Below are 19,442 nucleotides of genomic sequence, written 5' to 3' on the forward strand. Positions count from 1 at the left end.
AGGGTATCAACAGGGGATGCTGTGGGCTTAGCTCCAGTCTGGAGGGGCGGGGCGGGGGGAGGGGGAGCCCAGAGTATGTCCCGGGCAGGCTCACAAGTGCCTGTCACATGGTGCCCTGTGAGCCATATGAATAGAGCACACAGTGCCAGATAGCTGATCTTACCGAATTTCTGGAACGTTAGGGGCACAGAGTTCCTTTTACTTCAAGATGAGATTCTTGTCAAAAATAGACCTAGAAAAATAGGACTGATATCAGAGTCAAAGTGTTATGATCTAATTCTTATTTTAGGAAGTATGAAAGCCTGGATCTTGCAACTGCCCTGATATTTAGTGAACTAAGAAAAATTCATTCATTTTTCCTTAAAAAAGAAAGCGTGTGAGCCTGAAATGAAGGGCTTAGCAGAGTGAGAACCTGGCCTGTTTGCATTCATTTTATAACTAAGCCCTCCATCTTCTCTGTAAATTCCATTGTAGAGATGTCTAACATTCCCGGGGAATAAAAAAAAAGGCTAAAAGCCAACACTCCCTTCAGAGAGAAGCTGAAGCTCCCTGTGCATTTCATCAAAAGAATTCCCAAATGCATGTGAAATCTACCACAGAACTGTAGGACTATTAGACAGTTTTATTTCTACCTCATAAAAATATTTCAAAACCTGTGGGAGTTTTAGGAAACCAGCACTCATCAATCCGTATCATTCCCAATTCAGGCGCCCTTGAGACACATCTCCAAGCAATTAGGGATGTTAATTTTGAAGCAAACTGTCACATGGTATATACTTCATTATCAGTGAGTGATAGATTGTTTAAAACCTTATCTCACTCAAAATCTTTATATGTGTGTGTGTATATATATATGTATATATATATATATATATATATATATATATATATATATGTATCGTGTGTCCATGTACGTATGTGTGATTGTGTCTGTGAGTATAATAAAAGTAACATTTATAAAATAAAATTCAGGACTAATACCCATCTGTTTAAAATAGAGAAGTTTATGTAGAGAAGTCCATTGGCAATGTGAGTCTGTACTTCCTCTCTTCCCTTCTGCTTCTCTTCCTGGAAATGCAACTGAGCTCATCTGCAGAAAAAAAAACACAGTGCATTTGGTGGTTTTCTTTCAAAAGCCCTCTTCAGGTTAGTTGTGCTTTTCTCCCTCAAATGTCAATATTCCCGTCTCTATCCCCAAATAAAGAGTAAAGTAAAAACTTCTTCAGATCCATTTCTTTTATTACTGTATCTCTGACTCGACAAGCTCAGATCCTTCTAGAAATGTGGCTGCGAATGCTCCCGATGCTGAGGAAAGCCACCATCCGTCTGGCCTTTGCTCGTCTGTAGGGCAGGGCAGGATAAGGCCGGGTAGGGCAGGGCAGTCCTGCCTGCGAGACTAGGCAGGGAGAGAAGGGCGGGCCCCGGGGGGTGGACACAGGGGGTGTCATTAGTAAGGGGACAGGAGAAAGGAATAAAAATGGGACAAAGGTAGTTTATCTTGTTGACCTCCCATCTTAATTCTGTAAAATAATTCTGAAGAGTTTCTTCTTATGTTCAATTTGTTTATTTAGGGGTGTGTGTGTGTGTGTGTGTGTGTGTGTGTGTGTGTGTGTGTGTTGTGTGTGGTAGATTGTGGAGCTGTTAAGCAGGACCATGTTCGGTGCGAGAAAAGCAAAAGGAAAGCTTTCAGTAAGCTTCTCTTCCTTCCTTCCTTCCCTTCCAGGCACTCTTACGCCTTCACTCTCCAAGGACAATACCTGTGTTTTAAAGTAATGTGTGAAAAGGAAAGGCTGATGTTTCCCCAGTTGTAACTTGCTGTAATCATCAGTGTCAGGAAGTTCTTCCTTAAATCATATTCACGTTCCACCGCTGATGCCGAAACGCATTTCCTCTGGTTTGATCTTCAATCAATGGCACCCAGATGCCTCTCTTCCCAGCATCAAGAATTATGGGATGATAGACCCGTAAAGGTCATTTCCCTTCCATGCATCTCCTCCAAGCTTCACTATTTCCCCTTCTTTAATCCATCCCTGTAATCTTCTCTCTCTGTATCTTTACAGTGACACCCAGCCGTACCCATCCTGCAGCGTGACCAGGTCCCTGCCTGGGAGCCGGTCCGTGCAGCCTGGAAACATGGCACCCCTCCATGGCTTGGAGCCCAGTCCACTCACGTTCATTCCTTGTCGCCTTTTGCACCCCAGTTCCTTTCTCGGTCCTCCATGAGCTCCCCTGAGCTCCTCCCAGAGCACTTTTCTAGGCGCTTGTGGTATTGTGTGTTACAGCCAGCCCTGAACCAGGCAGTTACCTCAAGAGATGTCCAGCACTGTTGACTGGGGGATGAATAAATGAATAAAACAGACTGTAAAGCCAGGAACTTATGATCGATAGTGATTGTGCAAAGCATACTAACCATTTTTATGGGAGGTGTGAGAAATGCTTGTATTTTGCACAGTTAGCAGTATAAACGTTTAGGGTAATGGAGCATACCGAGCCCTGAACTAGGGGCTTCTTCCTAGTCTTGCCGCCTTGGGTAAGTCTTTTCCCTTCTTCTTGTCTTCTTACTTGATCAATACCTTGAAGGGGTGAGTCTGGCTCAGCTCTGAGATCTCATCCAGATCTAAAATAATTTTTCCCGAAGATGGCATGGTTTTGCATATTTTGGCACTCTGCACGTGAAAGAGTAACTCATGTTGATATCCAAGTTACTGAGTAGCTCTGTGTATATAGTGAGAGTGAGCGAGAGCAAGAGAGGAATCTGTATCTGTCTATTTTTTTTATCTATTACTGTTGCCAATACGAACAAGGTTAAGCCCTGGAGTACAGAGCCAAGGGAGATCCAAGCAGTCTGCGTTTTGCAATCTGTCCAAGTGCAGGGACACCCAGGTTCTAAGACACAATTGTGTGAAGATATGAGGTTGAGGCAGAAAACATGCAAATCAGTGCCTGGAATATGAATACTTCTTGCCATCCCACCCTTGTTCTGGGAAGAGCACTTAGGCCATTCTGGCATCTCTCTCCTTTTACTCTGTTGAAGGAAATATTCATTCCTTCCATCCCACCCCTGTGGCCACACTGCCATTTGTTTATGTCTGACAGTTTAGCCTGAAGTCATTAGTTATGCTTAAAAGAAATCACATGTATGGAGGAGTGAATACAGATGTTTACTGCCACAGGACCAGAAGGAACAGAATAGCTTCAAGTCATAGAGTGACCTGTCAGTTCAGACCGTGAAGCTTGGGATGCTAGTGTCGCATCTTGGCAAGGTCAGATTCATTTCTTGCAGAGGGGTTCTTCTTTTCCTTGTAGAAACAGAAGGATAAACGGGATCTACAAAATCTCATGGTTCTTTTTGCCTCCTGGAGAACGACTGAAGGTCAATTTTAATTTTTTCAGAAAATACGATTTTACTGCTGTTCTCAGTCCTGTTATGTATCTGTTATGGTCTGAATGTCCATGTTCCCCCCAATTTCATGTGTTGAAATCCTAGCCTTCAGGGTAATGGTATTAGGAGGTGGGGGCTTCGGGAGATGCTTAGGTCATGAGGCTGGAGCCCTTGTGAGCGGGCCTGATGCTCTTATAAGGGAAGCCCGAGAAAACCCCTCACCCCTTACACCAAGAAGGAGCCAGCTCTGAAGGGAAAGTAGGTTTTCTCCAGATACCAAATATGTCGGCATCTGGATCTTGGACTTCCCAGCCTGCAGAACCGTGAGCAATACATTTCTGCTCTTTATGAGTCTACAATATTTTTTTTTTTCAAATTTTTTTTTTCAATGTTTATTTATTTTGGGGACAGAGAGAGACAGAGCATGAACGGGGGAGGGGCAGAGAGAGAGGGAGACACAGAATCGGAAACAGGCTCCAGGCTCCGAGCCATCAGCCCAGAGCCTGACGTGGGGCTCGAACTCACGGACCACGAGATCGTGACCTGGCTGAAGTCGGACGCTTAACCGACTGTGCCACCCAGGCGCCCCGAGTCTACAATATTTTGTTAGAGCAGCGCGACTGGACCGTGACAGTGACTTCGTAAAACCTATAGTAAAAGCAGACATTTATTGAGCATTTTATGCGGGCCACTCCAAGTACTTCAGACGTAGTATTTCATATACTATTTGCAACAACCCTAGGGGGCGTGCCCTGTGAAATTCTCTTAGATAAGGAGACTGAGGCTTAGTGGCTTGCCCAGTGTCTTAGTGTAAATAATCAGCACAGTTTGGACCAAAGTGGCAGCCCGATGCCAGAGTCCATGCTTTCAATGACTGTTGTGCCCTGCAGAAGAGGGACCTCCTGTGTACTTGTAGGTACCTAAAAAGATCTGTGTCGTTCCCCTCCTTCGGTCAGCATTATATAGTAAGGAAGCAACAGTTGCTCAGATACAGTACATATTTATTAAATGTCTTTCAGGGCCAGGGGCCTGCACAAGGTGCTCAGAATATGCTGGGCTAAAGCAGATGAGTTCCTGCTGTCAACGGGCCAGGCCCAGTGGGGGGATCAGAGGGCAATCAAACAGTCACTTACACAGATGCGCAATCACAGACTGGGACAAATGCTGGGACGTAGAAGGAACAGGGACATGGCTGACCTCCTACGCCACTGTTTCTGACTTGATATTTTCACCTTCCACTTGGTTTTGTACCAACTGCTGTTTCAGCGGGTGAAAAGGGAGGGTCCCTTATACTGACCTTTTATGTTTGCACTGGAGGGATTTGATTAAGTACAGAACAAATGAGATTAGGTAAGGGGTAGGGGGAAGATAAAGAAGGTAAACTTAATTGTTTAAATAGATTTCGTCCAGATTTAATTGTCTGTGAAGACCATCCGTCACGGGTGCTCCTTCTTTTCCAGTTACTTAGAGACTAAGTGACTTGGCAGTGAGCAAGGCTGTTTCAGATCGGGTCATTACAGGGGACGTTGTCAAGAAAGGGGACATTGTCACCTTTCACAGAGGAGGAAGCTGAGCCGTGGAGAAGTGAGGGACCTTCCGCAGAATCACGTCTTCCAGGAAGTGATGAGCTGGCATCATCCTGCCAGTGCTTGCTTGTCCCTTGACCTTTCCTCTCTGTTCCATGCAGTGACGATTATTTCCATGGTCATGGCTACTAAATCCTTCTCAGAGTGTTTCTTTCCCCCAGCATTTTTTATGGGCTGCATGTAAAAGGAATGCCTGTACCGTCACAAAATTGTGAATGAAATAAATACATAGCATAGGCAAGTGCAGAGGAATCAATGGAAGGAAACGGAGTTTAGCAGGTTTTTCCCTTTCGGAAAACTTTTTGTTGTTGGTTTTGGTGACAGCCGAATATAAAGCCCCAGGTGGGCGGCCAGAGCAGGGAGCCGAGGAGGACACGTGGAGTACACACACAGGTACCCAAAAAGCCGAGAGCTTGGCCTGTCCAGAAGGCTCTGCAGGGAAGGGACCACGTTCTCCTGTGTTTTTTCTGTGCAATTAAAAGCCCCTCCCTTGACTCCCAGGAGCCTCTGCTTCCTGCTCTGTGAGTACCTGGCCCCTCACTGTCAAGTTGCCTGTCCCACCTTACCGCAGGATCCTCCCTCCCCGGGGCCTCGTGTCTGCCCTCCTCACAAGCGTGCACCTCGATGCCTGGCACATAGTGGGGCGGGGGGGGGGGGGGGAGCCGATGAATGTTTCATGGGTGGACTCTTAGGGAAGAAGAAAACTCTCAAACTTCAGAATAACTTTTCTGTCACTGGGGCCGCTGTTTGAAGGAAAAATGAGCAATAAGGTCAAAGAATCCCCTTTTCTCCGCTAGTCCAATCATGCCGGTGGCACTTTACTGCCAGGTCCACATTTGATCTAAGCTACTTAATTTCTTCACCCTCTTTTCTTGCTGAAGATTCTTTCCCACACAGGTCATAGAAGAGGGGCCGATGTAATCATGAAAACTGAAACCTTGCAGTCCCTCACTCACAGATCCATTGATGTGCTGACATTTGTGCCCAGAATGGGGGAACTAGAGATGAAAGGCCACCCCCCTCGGAGTCTGCTCTAAGCATAACTGTGTTCAGTGGCTCTGAGATGAGGGAGCGAGTCCTACCCGTGGCCACAAATAACAGAAGTGAGATATCTTAAGTGTTGACGTAGAAGTATTTAAAGGTATTTTTGATACACGGAGGAGGGCTCCAGTCTGCCTGGGAAGCAGGGAGGCAGCACCAAGCAGGTGGGACTTGTTATACTGGGTGCTGAAGCATGAGTAGGAGTTTGCCAGGTAGAGGAGAGTGGAGTAGGGTCGGAGCACGAGAGCCCTTTGTACAGACGGAGCCCTGTGTGTGAAGGCAGTAGGAAGGAAGCAACATAGCTTTATGACTTCGCTGCTGTGCATATTCTAAATGGGAGGAACGAGGCTGCAGACATGGGCTAGGGTCAGATCCTAATTGGCTTATGTAGCCTCCTATGGAGTAGATTTATTAGGCAATGAGGAATCATTGAAAAATACTGAGTGAAGGCCATAGTGCGATGTGCTCTTTTAGGTGAGGAGGATGATTCTCTTGTTATGTGGAAGACACATTGTGGGGTCTGGGGAGTGGGGTGTTTGATCCCCCCATTATGAAGCTATCAGCAGTAGAGCTGGAAGGAGAGAGACAGCAGAGGCTTACCCAGTGGGATGTCAGGAAAGGAAGGGAGGCCTGGGCAGGTGTTGGACGATGTGAAAATCAGCTGACTGGGGACCGTGGAGAGGAAGCATCTCTCAGGATAGCCAGCTTTCTGGCTCAGGGCGCTGGGCGTCAGTCACTAAGTAGGGGCTGCATGGAACCCTCTTGTGTCAAAAGCTTTAAAAAATGGCCCAGGGCACAGACGCGTACCCTTTGCAGCCACCCTTGAGTTTGTATTCTTTTCCTTTTCTAAAGAAGAGGAAACGAACCCAGCGCTCAAAGATGTTGAGTAACTCAGCCAAGGCCTCACAGCTCACGTGTGGCAGCGCTGGGGTTCAAAGCTAGGTTCGCCCAGCTGGAATCCCACCCTGTGCAAAGCTGCTGCCCCCACGGGGAGGTGCCCCACGTGGAGGAAGCTAACAGGTCCTTTGCGAGGCCGGGGTGCGCTGAAGGAGGGGATAGAGATAGTGGTGGGGGGGGGGCTTTTTTTAAATTTTTTAAGATGTCAGCAGAAGCATTTCTATAGGCAGGGCGGAAGGAGACAGCGGAAGGAGACGATGCCTTTCCTCCATCTAGGGGATGCGGTGCAGTCAGGGGACTCTGTGGCTGCGAGGGCGAGGCTGGCGTTAGGACCCAGGCAGTGCCACCCTCCCTCGGACACAGGAATCCGGGCTTTGCGGAAAGGAAACTCCAAAGGGAGCAGTGAGGAACAGAGGCCCCGGGCTCCCGGGCAGGGCAAGTCGGTGGGGTGGGCATCTGCAGGGAATCAGGGAAGCTGCCTCGGTGCCTTCAGGACGCTGGGAAAGTCAGAGCCTCACGGAGGCGCTGGTCCGCGAGGCTTGCGGGGGAGGAACCGGTCAGCGTCGCCTCCGGCCTGTCCAGCTGCGGCTCAGCGGCTCCCCCAGGGTTGCTGTCTTCATTTCCCTTCCAGATGCTTCTAGACCCTCACTATGGGTGGAGACGAAGCAGTGCAGCTTAACTTCCAGGAAGGCGAGGACTGTGGACTCGAAACCGCTCCCTCCACCAAGGGCCAGGCGATAGCTTGGCCTTCACATCTCAGCTGTCCCAGATAGGAAAGGAACACAGCTGAGTCATTCGTTTGTGTATTTTATTTTACACACAATGATCGACTCAGCCTTGTTGAGTTAAAAAGGATCAGCGTCTTGAGAGAGAAGCATTGCAGTCTGGGTCTCGATTCAGCTTTTGGAAGGCACCGGTAGATTCTGTCGGTGGTTCCTGAAAGGCTGAAGGTTTCTTTGTGGATGTTTGTGTTGGAGAGGGTGCCAGGGATGGGCAGAAAGAGAGCTGGGTCCCGGGTCCCCACTCCGCTCACCGTGGGGACACATAAGGCCTATGCTCTTTTCTCCCACCCTGAGGACAGCATATTGATTACTGGTGTCTGTGTTTCTATCACATCAAACCTGACTACCTGGCTCCTTTCGTTTAAAACCATTTTCTTCTCTTTCTCGAGGAGGACTGTCTTTAATTTGTCATTCAGTCCACTAGTCGATCTCTTTTTTAAAAAAAAAATTTTTTTTTCAACATTTATTTATTTTTGGGACAGAGAGAGACAGAGCATGAACCGGGGAGGGGCAGAGAGAGAGGGAGACACAGAATCGGAAACAGGCTCCAGGCTCCGAGCCATCAGCCCAGAGCCTGACGAGGGGCTCGAACTCCCGGACCGCGAGATCATGACCTGGCTGAAGTCAGACGCTTAACCGACTGCGCCACTCAGGCGCCCCCACTAGTCGATCTCTTAAGCCGTGTTTCCATGTCTTGTACCTTTTACACCATCGATTCCATAAACACTAGGAAATACAGTTCTTGTCATTATCATTAGAAATGAATTCAGAAGAGGCAACACATGATTAACGTTCATCTTCTGAGTCCTAAATTTCAGGAAAGATTGAGTAAAAAATATTCTCAGGAAAGATGAACGAAATATACTCTCATAAACATGTACACGTAGTTGGAGACGCCCCCACTCCTGCCCTGGCATGTGTCAGAATCGGAATTGGTTTCCATGTTGGCCATCAGGTGCCGGTGACGATCCCGGGACACCGTGCCCGTCTGGCTGGACCGTGGGGATGTGTGCCTCCGTGTTCTATAGAGAGCGAGTTGATTTTTGCACCACTCCTTGGAATGACTTGGCATCTGATGTCTTTTCCTCAGGAACCGTGGAGCACTCAGCACATCCCAGCGCTGTTTTCAGCCTTCTGTGGCCTCCTGGTCGCGCTTTCCTACCACCTGAGCCGGCAGAGCAGTGACCCCTCTGTGCTCCTGTGAGTAACACGCACCGCTGTGCCTGGTTCCCGTGGCCCTCGCCTTGTCACAGGGGCGAGAGGGCCATGGCTCGCATAGTGGCTGGACTCCTGTGCTGTTCACGCAGCCAACCACCCGGCGAGGACGGGAGAGGTGCAGGACCGGCCAAACACTAATGGAAATCAAGCACCAACTTTTAGCGAACATTTAACCTCTGCTCTTGCTTTTGGAGTAAAACGCACAGCGCCAGGGACACAGGGCTGTTAGCTCCCAAGTGCTGCTTTTGAGTTTCCTTTGGGTGAATTGTGTGGGCAGCTCCCACCTCAACAAGGACCCTTTCCGGGCCTGTGAAGCAGAATCGCTAGGTGGTTACCCTGTGGAGACTTGATGGGCATCTCTGCAAGGTTTGCAGTTCGTTCTGTTGTTTTTTGTTCCAAACAGGGCCGCGCCCACATTTTAAAATATATTTAATAGTAATCTTTAGGGGCGCCTGGGTGGCGCAGTCGGTTAAGTGTCCGACTTCAGCCAGGTCACGATCTCGCGGTCCGGGAGTTCGAGCCCCGCGTCAGGCTCTGGGCTGATGGCTCAGAGCCTGGAGCCTGTTTCCGATTCTGTGTCTCCCTCTCTCTCTGCCCCTCCCCCGTTCATGCTCTGTCTCTCTCTGTCCCAAAAATAAATAAACGTTGAAAAAAAAATTTTTTTTAAATAAAAAAAAAATAGTAATCTTTAGTCACTTGAAATATACTTTCCTACCTTCCCTTTAATTGTGCCTTTTATTATTTTTACTTGAAATGTACTATCTTCCCTTTAAATTGTGCCTTTTATTATTATTTTTTTTTAAAATTTATTTGGGGGGGAGAGAGAGAGAGAGAGTATGCAGGGGAGGGGTGGAGAGAGAGAGAGGGACAGAGAATCCCAAGCAGGTTCCACACTGTCAGCACAGAGCCCGATGCAGGACCCAAACTCATGAATCGTGAGATCAATACCTGAGCTGAAATCAAGAGTCGGATGCTTCACTGACTGAGCCACCCAGGCGCCTCTAATTGTGTCTTTTAAATCTTTGATAAATTTGCACTTGGGAAGTAGAAACACTTCCTGGGATGCCAGAGTTTCAGATAGCAATCATCTCATGTCATTTTTCCAAATGTTTGATTTTGACCATAACTGTGTGGGGGCCAGAGAAACCATTGTTTTAGGCTGCCACATGCAGCAAAATAAAAGACGCGGGAAATGGGCAAAAGTTACATGTGGTTTGTGCAGTTTTTCACGTCAAATATTTTACTGAAGTGTTGAGTTTTGCTGCCATTTTTATGTGGGGAGGAAGCCCCGATGGGCTGACACAGAGAAGCTCTGTGAGCTTCGCTGTTGGCAATCAGCTGCCCATTCCTCTTGAGGTCCTTGACTCCTTTAATTAGAAGGGAATCTGAGAATCAAAACATTAGATTTGCGATCACCTGAATACACGCCTCTTCCTCTTTATTATGAATTAATTAAAGGAGCGAGCCCTTGCTTTGGTCATCTGGGAGTGAGAGGTCTCAGGTGAGGCTATTTACCTCGAACGTTGTGACAGGCACATACTTTAAAGAGTATAACCTGTGCGTTTGTTCGTTTCCAGGTCCTTCATTCATTGTAGATTGCTTCCTAAATTTCTACATCAGAACCTGGAAGAGTTGGCCGCCGACCCTCTTCCTAAGAAGATGAAAGGCTCAGTGGTGAGATATTTGTGTTGCATAATGTACATGAGGATTTTGCTTAACCTGGCCTGGCACGTGCTGGCAAAGCTCAGGTTCTCAGGGGGGCCCTGGCTAGGCGGGAATGACAGTCACCGGTGCAGAGAGAGGTGCCTTGTCTTGGTCTACAGTTGGCACATGGACTGTTGAGCCACCTGGCAGGTGTGGACCTTTGACAGCCCCTCGAAGGCAGATGCTATATATGCCACGGTCACTCCATTGGTCCTCAGCTGATGGCAGTTTGCTCGGCTCTTTGAATGAAACGAGTTTGGTCAATGCTGCCCCCTGCTGGCGCCAGGCAGCAGGCCAGCTGCATACAAATAAAAGCTCATCTGCCAAGCTGGTTTCTAATGGGCTCCACACAGTCCTCTCCACACCTTCTGGCCTCAGCCTCATGCTGAGCTCAGAGTGCGCTTCCCACGTTCAGGGTTGACACTTGCACAGCCCTTGTGAGGAGCCCTTGGGTTTTAAGACTTACATCTGGGATGTTGGAGAGGGGAGCGACTCTATGGGATGGAGCGTGTGAGGGGAGAAGGAAAGAGGTAAAGAAGGAAGAACAGAACACAGAGACTTTAGAAGAAGGATGCTCTTTTCTGTTCGCCGGGAAAATGGCTTGGGGTGGTTTCAAACATCATCTGAGGAGGGGTAGCGTCTTTGGTATCATCTTCCAAACGTTACCACTTTCAAAAGCAATGCTCATTTGTTGTGTAATCTCCCATTCGAGTGTTGAGCTTGGGGAGATCTGCTGGCTGGAAGTCATGCCTTTCCTATGTTTTTGAGGAATGACGGATCAATGGAAAAGCGGCAAATGACCCATTGATTGCAGGCTCCTCCAGCCAGGAGATGCGTCTCATTTGTCTTGGCCTCCACGGTGCCAAGTGCCTGATGCTGATAACTGCCGTTGAATTTAGATGAGATTCAATTGCAATCCGCAATTTCAAGACAATGTGCAGGACTCAGGCAACAGGATAACATTTAAAAACTTCACACCTAGCCCCCTGTGCCTTTGAGTGTGGGTGCAGTTCAAGCCAACACATTGAGGAACCAAAGCACAGTCACCGTGACTAAGGACGTGGTTCATGAATTTGACAAGCAGAGGTATGTTTACAAGCAGGGCAGGAGGTAAAGCAGCTGGGGCCAATAGGATGGCAGCTAAAAAGGGAGGAATACATTGACACTGAAACATCGCATCAGCAACCAGATCTCTGACATCTACACCAGGAGATTTACAGGATCAAACTTGACATTCCTAGGTCAGTTGCCATAAAGTCTTGGAATGGCCCGATGTCTCCCCCAAAGGTTTCCTATAGGTATCTGAGAAAAACTGTTCTCCCCAAATGTTCCCTGATTTCATGGAATCATGAGGATGCTTTCTGATTTGTTGCCTTGAAAATAACATATGGACAACGAAGAAATCCACCAAGAAGGTTGCTTGGCAGAGGCTGACAGCATTTCCTTAGATGTGATGGGCTAGGAGTTGCCTTCCCCAGTTTTCATACACTTTGAAACGCTCTGTATAGTGAAGCGCACATAACCTGTAGGCGATTTAATGTGACCTGTGTTCTCTCTGAAAAGTCTTCTGGTCTAATGAGAATATTTTAATAGGACTACCACATTTAGATTTTAGAGTTTGGTATATAAAACCTTTTGTGCCCTAGTGCAAGTGCGAGATTTCTCTCTTTGTCTCTGATTTTATTTCTCTGTGTCTGTCCGGCTCTCTCTTTTTCGCTCCCTCTTTTCTTAAATTTCACTTTGTATGAGAAGTCCCTAAGGAGCCTCCTTAGATCAGGTTTCCAGCCCTTCCTCCTATTCCGATTCATTTGGCCTGTGCCAGGGCCTGGGGATCTGCATGTTTACAAGGCTGTCCCCACAGACTGGTCTTCCAGGGACCTTGATCGAGAACTAGAGATACCTAGAGCTCCATCAGTGGGCTTCCACATTTCCATATGATCATTGCCAGCTATGCACTCAGTAACAATGTGAACTTTCCACTCCTGGTTTAGTTTCTTCTTATCCCTCTGCCTCATGAGCTTGGTCTATTTCTTTCTTTCTTTTTTCTTTAAGTTTTTTTTCTTAATGTTTATTTGTTTTTGAGCGAGGGACAGAGCATGAACAGGGGAGGGGCAGAGAGAAGGAGACACAGAATCTGAGGCAGGCTCCAGGCTCTGAGCTGTCAGCACAGAGCCCGATGTGGGGCTCGAACTCACGAACCACGAGATCATGTCCTGAGCCGAAGTCAGATGCTCAACCGACTGAGCTGCGCCCAGGTGCCTCTTGGTCTTTCTGTTTCTATCCTCACTCATCCTCCTCAATCCCTATACTCTTCACCCATTCAGATATGCTACTTCCATTGTATCTATTTTTCTCAGTTCCTAGAAACAAAAAATAGACCACCAACAAAACAAACGTCGACCTCATTCTTATTTGTACAATTCAAACAACTTCTTTGTAACCACTGGTTGTATCATCTAGGTTTCTCTGGCACCACTCTGTCTATATCTGCTGTGTGTGTAGTTTGGAACCAGCGCTTTTTAAAAAAATTTTATTTATTTTATTATTTATTTTTGAGAGAGAGAGAGGAAGAACGAGTGGTGGAGGGGCAGAGGGAGAGGGAGAGATTAGAGCCTGACATGGGGTTCATGCTCATGAACTGTGAGATCGTGACCTGAGCCGAAATCAAGAGCCGGAAGCTTAACCAGCTGAGCCATCCAGTGCCCCGGGATGAGGCCTTCTTCAGCTTCTTTTTTAGGGTTGGAGCATGAAGTACTACATGAGATGTCACAATGGATTTTAAATATTCAATGTACTGAGCCCCAATATATTAGTTAAATATGCATGGAATCAACATTAAAATAGGGAGCCAAAACCTTAATATTATTGAATATTGTTTTGGAAGTTCTGGCTTGTGTTAAGTCCTAAAAGAAAAAAAAAAAAGTAGATTGCATTACTGTATACATTTAGGTGCACAGCAAAGTTTTTAAGTATCGATCATGATCAGTATAAGAATTCACAAATACCCCTAGAGACAAAGAAACTTAGAAAAACTTAGAGCATTCTAACACATCAGAAATAACTTTAGAAAATATAATGAGACCATAATCCCACTCACAATGGCAACAACATACATGAATTGATAATAGGAAAGATTTTACGAAGTAAGGTCAGAAATAAAGAAAACCACAGCAGTCTATTAAAATGCAAATGAGCTTCTGAATAAGTAGTGATAAATAGACATAACCTGATTTTGGATAGGAAGGTCGAGATTTATTAAATGCCAATTCTTCCTAATAAATTTATAGGTTTAATATAGTTCAAAACAGTTCCAAAGGAATTATATTCACAACTTGGGGAAATGATTCTAAGATTCACTTAGAAGAATAGCCATTAATAATAGCTTTTAAAAATCTGAAAAAGAAGAATAAGAAAGAGGAACTTAGCACTTTGGGATTTAAGAGTATATTATAAAGATTGAGTAATTGGAAGAAAAAAAAATGAGACTGATCCAAGAGTGGAGAATGGGATTAGTGAATCAGTAAAACACAGAAAGGAGACAAATTATTTATAGGAATGTATTATGTGAAAATTACATGTCACAATCAAGAATTGATTAATCAGTGTATGGTGCTGAGGTAATTGTTTAGCAGTGGGAGGGATAAAAAGGGATTTTATGTGCCGATCCCTCACCAGAAAGAAAAAGAAAGATCAAACGAGACTTTTCCATCTCTCACGTTATGGCAGGCTGACTTATTACAGCCAAACTCTCTGCTGATTAAAACTGAAAATTCTGAACAAAATACCAAAAAAAGTCCTTCTTGTATGTGGAAAAAAAAGTGACAAAAGATAAGGAATTATCAAGTCAAAGTCTGAGTGAACAGGAAGACCTGGAGGAAGCAGAGGAGGAAACTGCTTTTGCCTCAAGAGCACCTGCCCAACCAGGGGATCTTGAGCCTCAGTGTTCAGCCCTCAAACAGCAGGGAAGAGAAAAGAAAGCCCAAAACTGCCAAGATGGGTGTGCAGTGGGGACCCACACTGAGTCACCCACCCTCAGAGGGGGGATGAACCAGAAGGAATCAGTTGCATCCTCCGCAGTGCCTGGAGAATGCAAGGTACTGGCCTCGGTGCTGAACACAATGGCCCTGGATCCCTGGGATGTTGTAGTCCGCTCCGCTGTGGGCTTTCAGTCCACATTCTGACACCCCTAACCCCTAAATTTATGTAGTGAATTTGAAGCGGCCCCCAACTAGGAACACCTCATGGCAAAATGAAACACACATCCTCTCTAGAGGATCCTTGCCTCCTAGGTCTCCATGTGTTCCCCAACCCATTTTTCTAAGGGAAATGAGCAGCTCTCGCTAAAAAAAATGTAAAAACTACACAAGGAAACAAGGAACCAGCAGAAACAGGTCTTCAAGTACTTGAAGCGCTTGAACTACCAGACACATTTTAAAACTACTTAATGTGTTTAAAGGAATAAGAGGTAAAACTTACAGACAATAGAAAATACTAAAATGATCCAGCATGTTTGAAAGAGAACCAAATAGACCTTTCTAAATGAACAAACAAAAAAATGGCAAAAAATGAAGCAGTTGAAGTAAACACACACACACACACACACACACACACACACACACACACACACGAGATTAGACACCTCTGGTGAGAGAATTAGTGAACTACAAGACAGAAGAAAGTACCCAGGATGCAACACTAATAGACAAAAAAATTAGGAAATACAACAGAAAGACAAAGACAGGTGACACAGACTAAGAAGATCTAAAATATATGTAATCAGAATTCCAGAAAAACGGGAGAGACGGGAGCCTAATCAATGTCTGATGAGATGATATCTGAAGATTTGCCGGAATTGATGGAAGACACTGATCTAGGGACTCAAGAACGCCAGTGAATCACATGCAGGGTAAAACAAGGAAGAGAGAATCCACACAGGACAAACCTTAGTGAAAGTGCAGATATCAAAGACACAGACCATCTTAAAGCAGTTAAACAAAAGAATGGATTACATTCAAGTGAATGATGAATGGAAAGCTCCCTTATCAAAACCCATCATAGAAGCCAGAAGTTTGATGTATTCAATGTCCTGGAAAGAAAGTATCTGCCAGGGTAGAATTCTATGCCCAGTGAAAAGATCTTTAATTTTTTTTTAATGTTTGTTTATTTATTTAGAGAGAGCGAGACAGCGTGAGCAGAGGTGGGGCAGAAAGAGAGGGAGAGAGAGAAAGAATCCCAAGCAGGCTCTGTGCTGGTGCCCCCAGTGAAAATATCATTAAAGAACCAGGGACAAAATAAAAATATTTTACATAAACAGAAGCCGAGAGACTTTCGCTAAATGTAGTTCTGAGTGATGTTCTTCAGATGGTCTCATACAGAAAGTCTAATTCGCAAGAAAGAACAAGGAGAAAAAAAAAGTGGCAGATACATTGGTAAATTTCAGCAAACATTAGCCATACAAAACCATACAAGGGTAACATAAAACTCTGGGTGGAAGGAGAAATGGACTCCAAGACTTAAAAATTCTTCGTAATGTCCCGGAGGCAAGTAAAGATCCTGATTAACTTAAGACTGGTAAGTGAAGTATGCTTATTGGAATGTTCAATGTAACTGCTGAAGGAGTAGAAACAGTGTGTAACTTCCTACTCACTATAGAGGGAGGAACAGAATGACGAAACAAAAAAATGGCTCTTCATAAGTAACAAAATAGAACAGGCCTCCTCTGTGATGCTCTGCTTAAAAGTCAGTTCCAGAAGGGTTATAAGCCTAAATAGGAGATTACAAAACCTGAGAGTGCTTAGAATCATAATAGAGGAAATTATCTTTATGATACCTCCAGAGTAGGGGAGAATTTTTTAAATAAAAACAACAAAAAATTGAAGTTCACTAAAATTATGACCTTTGACTTATCAAATAATGCCCAAAAAGAAGACTTAAAAAAATAAGCCACAGAATGGGAAATAATGTTTAAAATATGTATAGTAGATAAAGCACCAGTGTAGAGACGAATACACAATTACTATAAATCAACAAGAAAGCCAGATATGTCGATTAAAAATGGCCAAAAAGGCGGCACCTGGGTGGCTCAGTCGGTTAAGCGTCCGACTTCGGCTCGGGTCATGATCTCGCGGTTTGTGAGTTCGAGCCCCGTGTTGGGCTCTGTGCTGACAGTGCAGAGCCTGGAGCCTGCTTCAGATTCTTTGTCTCCCTCTGTCTCCACTCCACTCCTGCTTGTGCTCTGTCTCTCTCTGTCTTTCAAAAATGAATAAACATTAAAAAAAAAATGGCCAAAAGGCTTGCACATGCACTTCACAAGAGAGGAAATAAAAATAGCCAAAAACATGAATATGTATGTAAGCTAATTAATAATCAGGAACCTCCACACTAAAACCACACTGTGTTACCATTTCACACTTGCCAGACTGACAAAAAATTAAAAGTTCCCACAGTGTTAAGTGTAGAGCAAGGGAACTCTTATGAACTGCTGGTGGTGGTGTGAATCACTGTGTATATTTTGGAAACAGTTTGGGATCATAAGGTCGAAGATGCATATATACTACAGCCAGCAATATTACTCTTATATTTTTATCCTGGAGCAAATCTTGCACATTTATACCAGAACACACACGTAAGATTGTTCCTTTTAGCAATAATTCCTAACAGCCCTAAACTGAAGCCGCTAGAAATTCTACCAACAGTGAAATGACTAGTGTGCAGCAGAACAGATCTTACTGGAGCCATATGCAATGGCACGGGTGAGTCTTGACCATGTAACGTGGAGCAAAGGAAGCCAGACACAAAAATGTCTCGTATAGTGCCATCCGTTGGGTAAAAATAGACAAACAATTCCATATGGAAGTCGCAAAATCATTCTTGTTTAAAAAGCAAGAAACTTATTTTCACCAGAGTCAGGATAGTTAATGCGGAACCCCAAGAGGGGATAGAAAGGTTTGTGATCAGAGAGCCGCATAAAGGGATTTCTTGGGACTAGAAATGCTAGATTTCTTGAACCAGTTGGTAGTAACTGAGATGCTCACTTTATAAATTTTTTACCTGTCTTCTATCTATCTATCTATCTATCTATCTATCTACCTATCTTTAAGTTTAATTACTTATTTTGAGAGAGAGAGAGCAAGGGAGAGGCAGAGAGAGAGAGGGAGAGAGAATCCCAAGCAGGCTCTGCACCCAGGGCTCGATCCCACGAACCATGAGATCATGACTTGAGCTGAAACCAAGAGTTGGACACTCAGCCAACTGAGCCATCCAGGCGCCCTTTATAATTATTTTTTAAATTATATTTATCTATTTTATGCACTTTTTTGTATTCCTGGCTTACAATTTTAAAAATGTAAAAGAAATTTTCCCAAAAAGGTATGAAATAAAATCAAACATTTATTCAAATTCTAGAAAGGGGATGATTTTCCAGATTTGGAATCTATAAAATGAAAATAAATAAAACACACACACATACACACACACAGATGTGAGTCCATAAAACTTTTATACTTCTATATGTTTAATTAATTAATTTAATTAATTAATTAAACATAATAAAATTAAATAATTTGGTAAAATATTCAATACAAATTTGATAAAAGTTAAATATCTTTCTTCTGCCAACAACTCACACTTTAATTGGTAAAACTCTATAAGCAAATGATATCAGTATATGTATTTCACTTTAGGGACAAAATATTTCGAAGTAATTGTGAGGACCATATTTACCCTTCTTATAAAGAAAGAAATACAGATTAAAGTAAGAGAGTTGTTTTGTTTTGTTTTGTTTTTTTGGTTTTTTTTTGTTTTTTTTTTTTGTTTTGTTTTGTTTTTTGTCCACTCAATCAGCACAGGATAAATTAATGATATTGCCAACTGGGACAAGATGAGATTTCTTAGACATTGTTTGTATTTGTGTAAATTATTACAATCGTCTGGAAAAGCATAATTTATCAAGAATTCTAAAATTCATCACCTATAATATAATAAGTCGATTTATCAGAGGTGGTCTAAAGGATGAATTCAAAATATGAAAAAAAGATTTAGGTACATCAGGATCATGACTGCAGCATAATTCATCATGGTAAAAAATGGAAAATAACCCAGAACCTAACAGTCGGGGAATGCCTGCACTAAATACAGCATATTCCCTTTCAGTCATGAATTTAATGTTTTAAGTTTCCACTATGGCACTGTTTGTATGTGTACATCTATGGGTCATCACAAGATGGAAAATTAGTTCGCTGGTAAGTGGCTATTAGTAAGTCTATACAATAATATACATATATGTAGTGCTTACAAAAGAAAGTACAGTTGAAAAAGATAAAAAATTATAGGCACACTAAGATTAGATCTTCATAAGCTATGCACAGGTAATACATATGATGTATATATGTATATGTATGATGTATAATCATAATATACATCATGATTACAGCTAGAACTGTGCCTCAGCATTCGCAGGCAAAAATACTGAACCAGAAAGCATAAAAATGCTAATATTGTTAGTGTCAGGATGCAATGATCATGAATGATCTATTCCCTTTCTTCTCTGTGTCCTAGAGTGCTGCAATATTATGTTATCCTATAATGGAAATGTTAATTCATACTAAAAATTTGCAGAGACCTTCTAAACTTGCATTTTTCTCAGATGTTTCATACTCTAATTTTTATTTGTTTATTTAAAATATTAATGTTTATTTGTTTTTGAGAGAGAGAGAGAGAGAGAGAGAGAGAAACAGAGCACGAGTGGGGAGGGGCAAAAAGAGAGGGAGACACAGAATCTGAAGCAGGCTCCAGGCTCTGAGCTGTCAGCACAGAGCCCGACACAGAGCTTGA

General features: G+C 44.1%; 1 protein-coding gene across 1 annotated transcript in view; it reads left to right on the forward strand.

The window, feature by feature from the left end:
• LOC125147565 (pecanex-like protein 2) overlaps positions 1-19,442 on the forward strand; it is a 291,684-nt gene that overhangs the window by 107,670 nt on the left and 164,572 nt on the right. The window contains exons 17-18 of the mRNA XM_047824659.1: positions 8,779-8,888; positions 10,484-10,580. Of these exons, the coding sequence (XP_047680615.1) occupies positions 8,779-8,888; positions 10,484-10,580 (207 nt within the window). The remainder of the gene's footprint in view (positions 1-8,778; positions 8,889-10,483; positions 10,581-19,442) is intronic.

The sequence above is a fragment of the Prionailurus viverrinus genome, chromosome D2 (assembly GCF_022837055.1).
Source record: "Prionailurus viverrinus isolate Anna chromosome D2, UM_Priviv_1.0, whole genome shotgun sequence".
Classification (NCBI taxonomy): domain Eukaryota; kingdom Metazoa; phylum Chordata; class Mammalia; order Carnivora; family Felidae; genus Prionailurus; species Prionailurus viverrinus.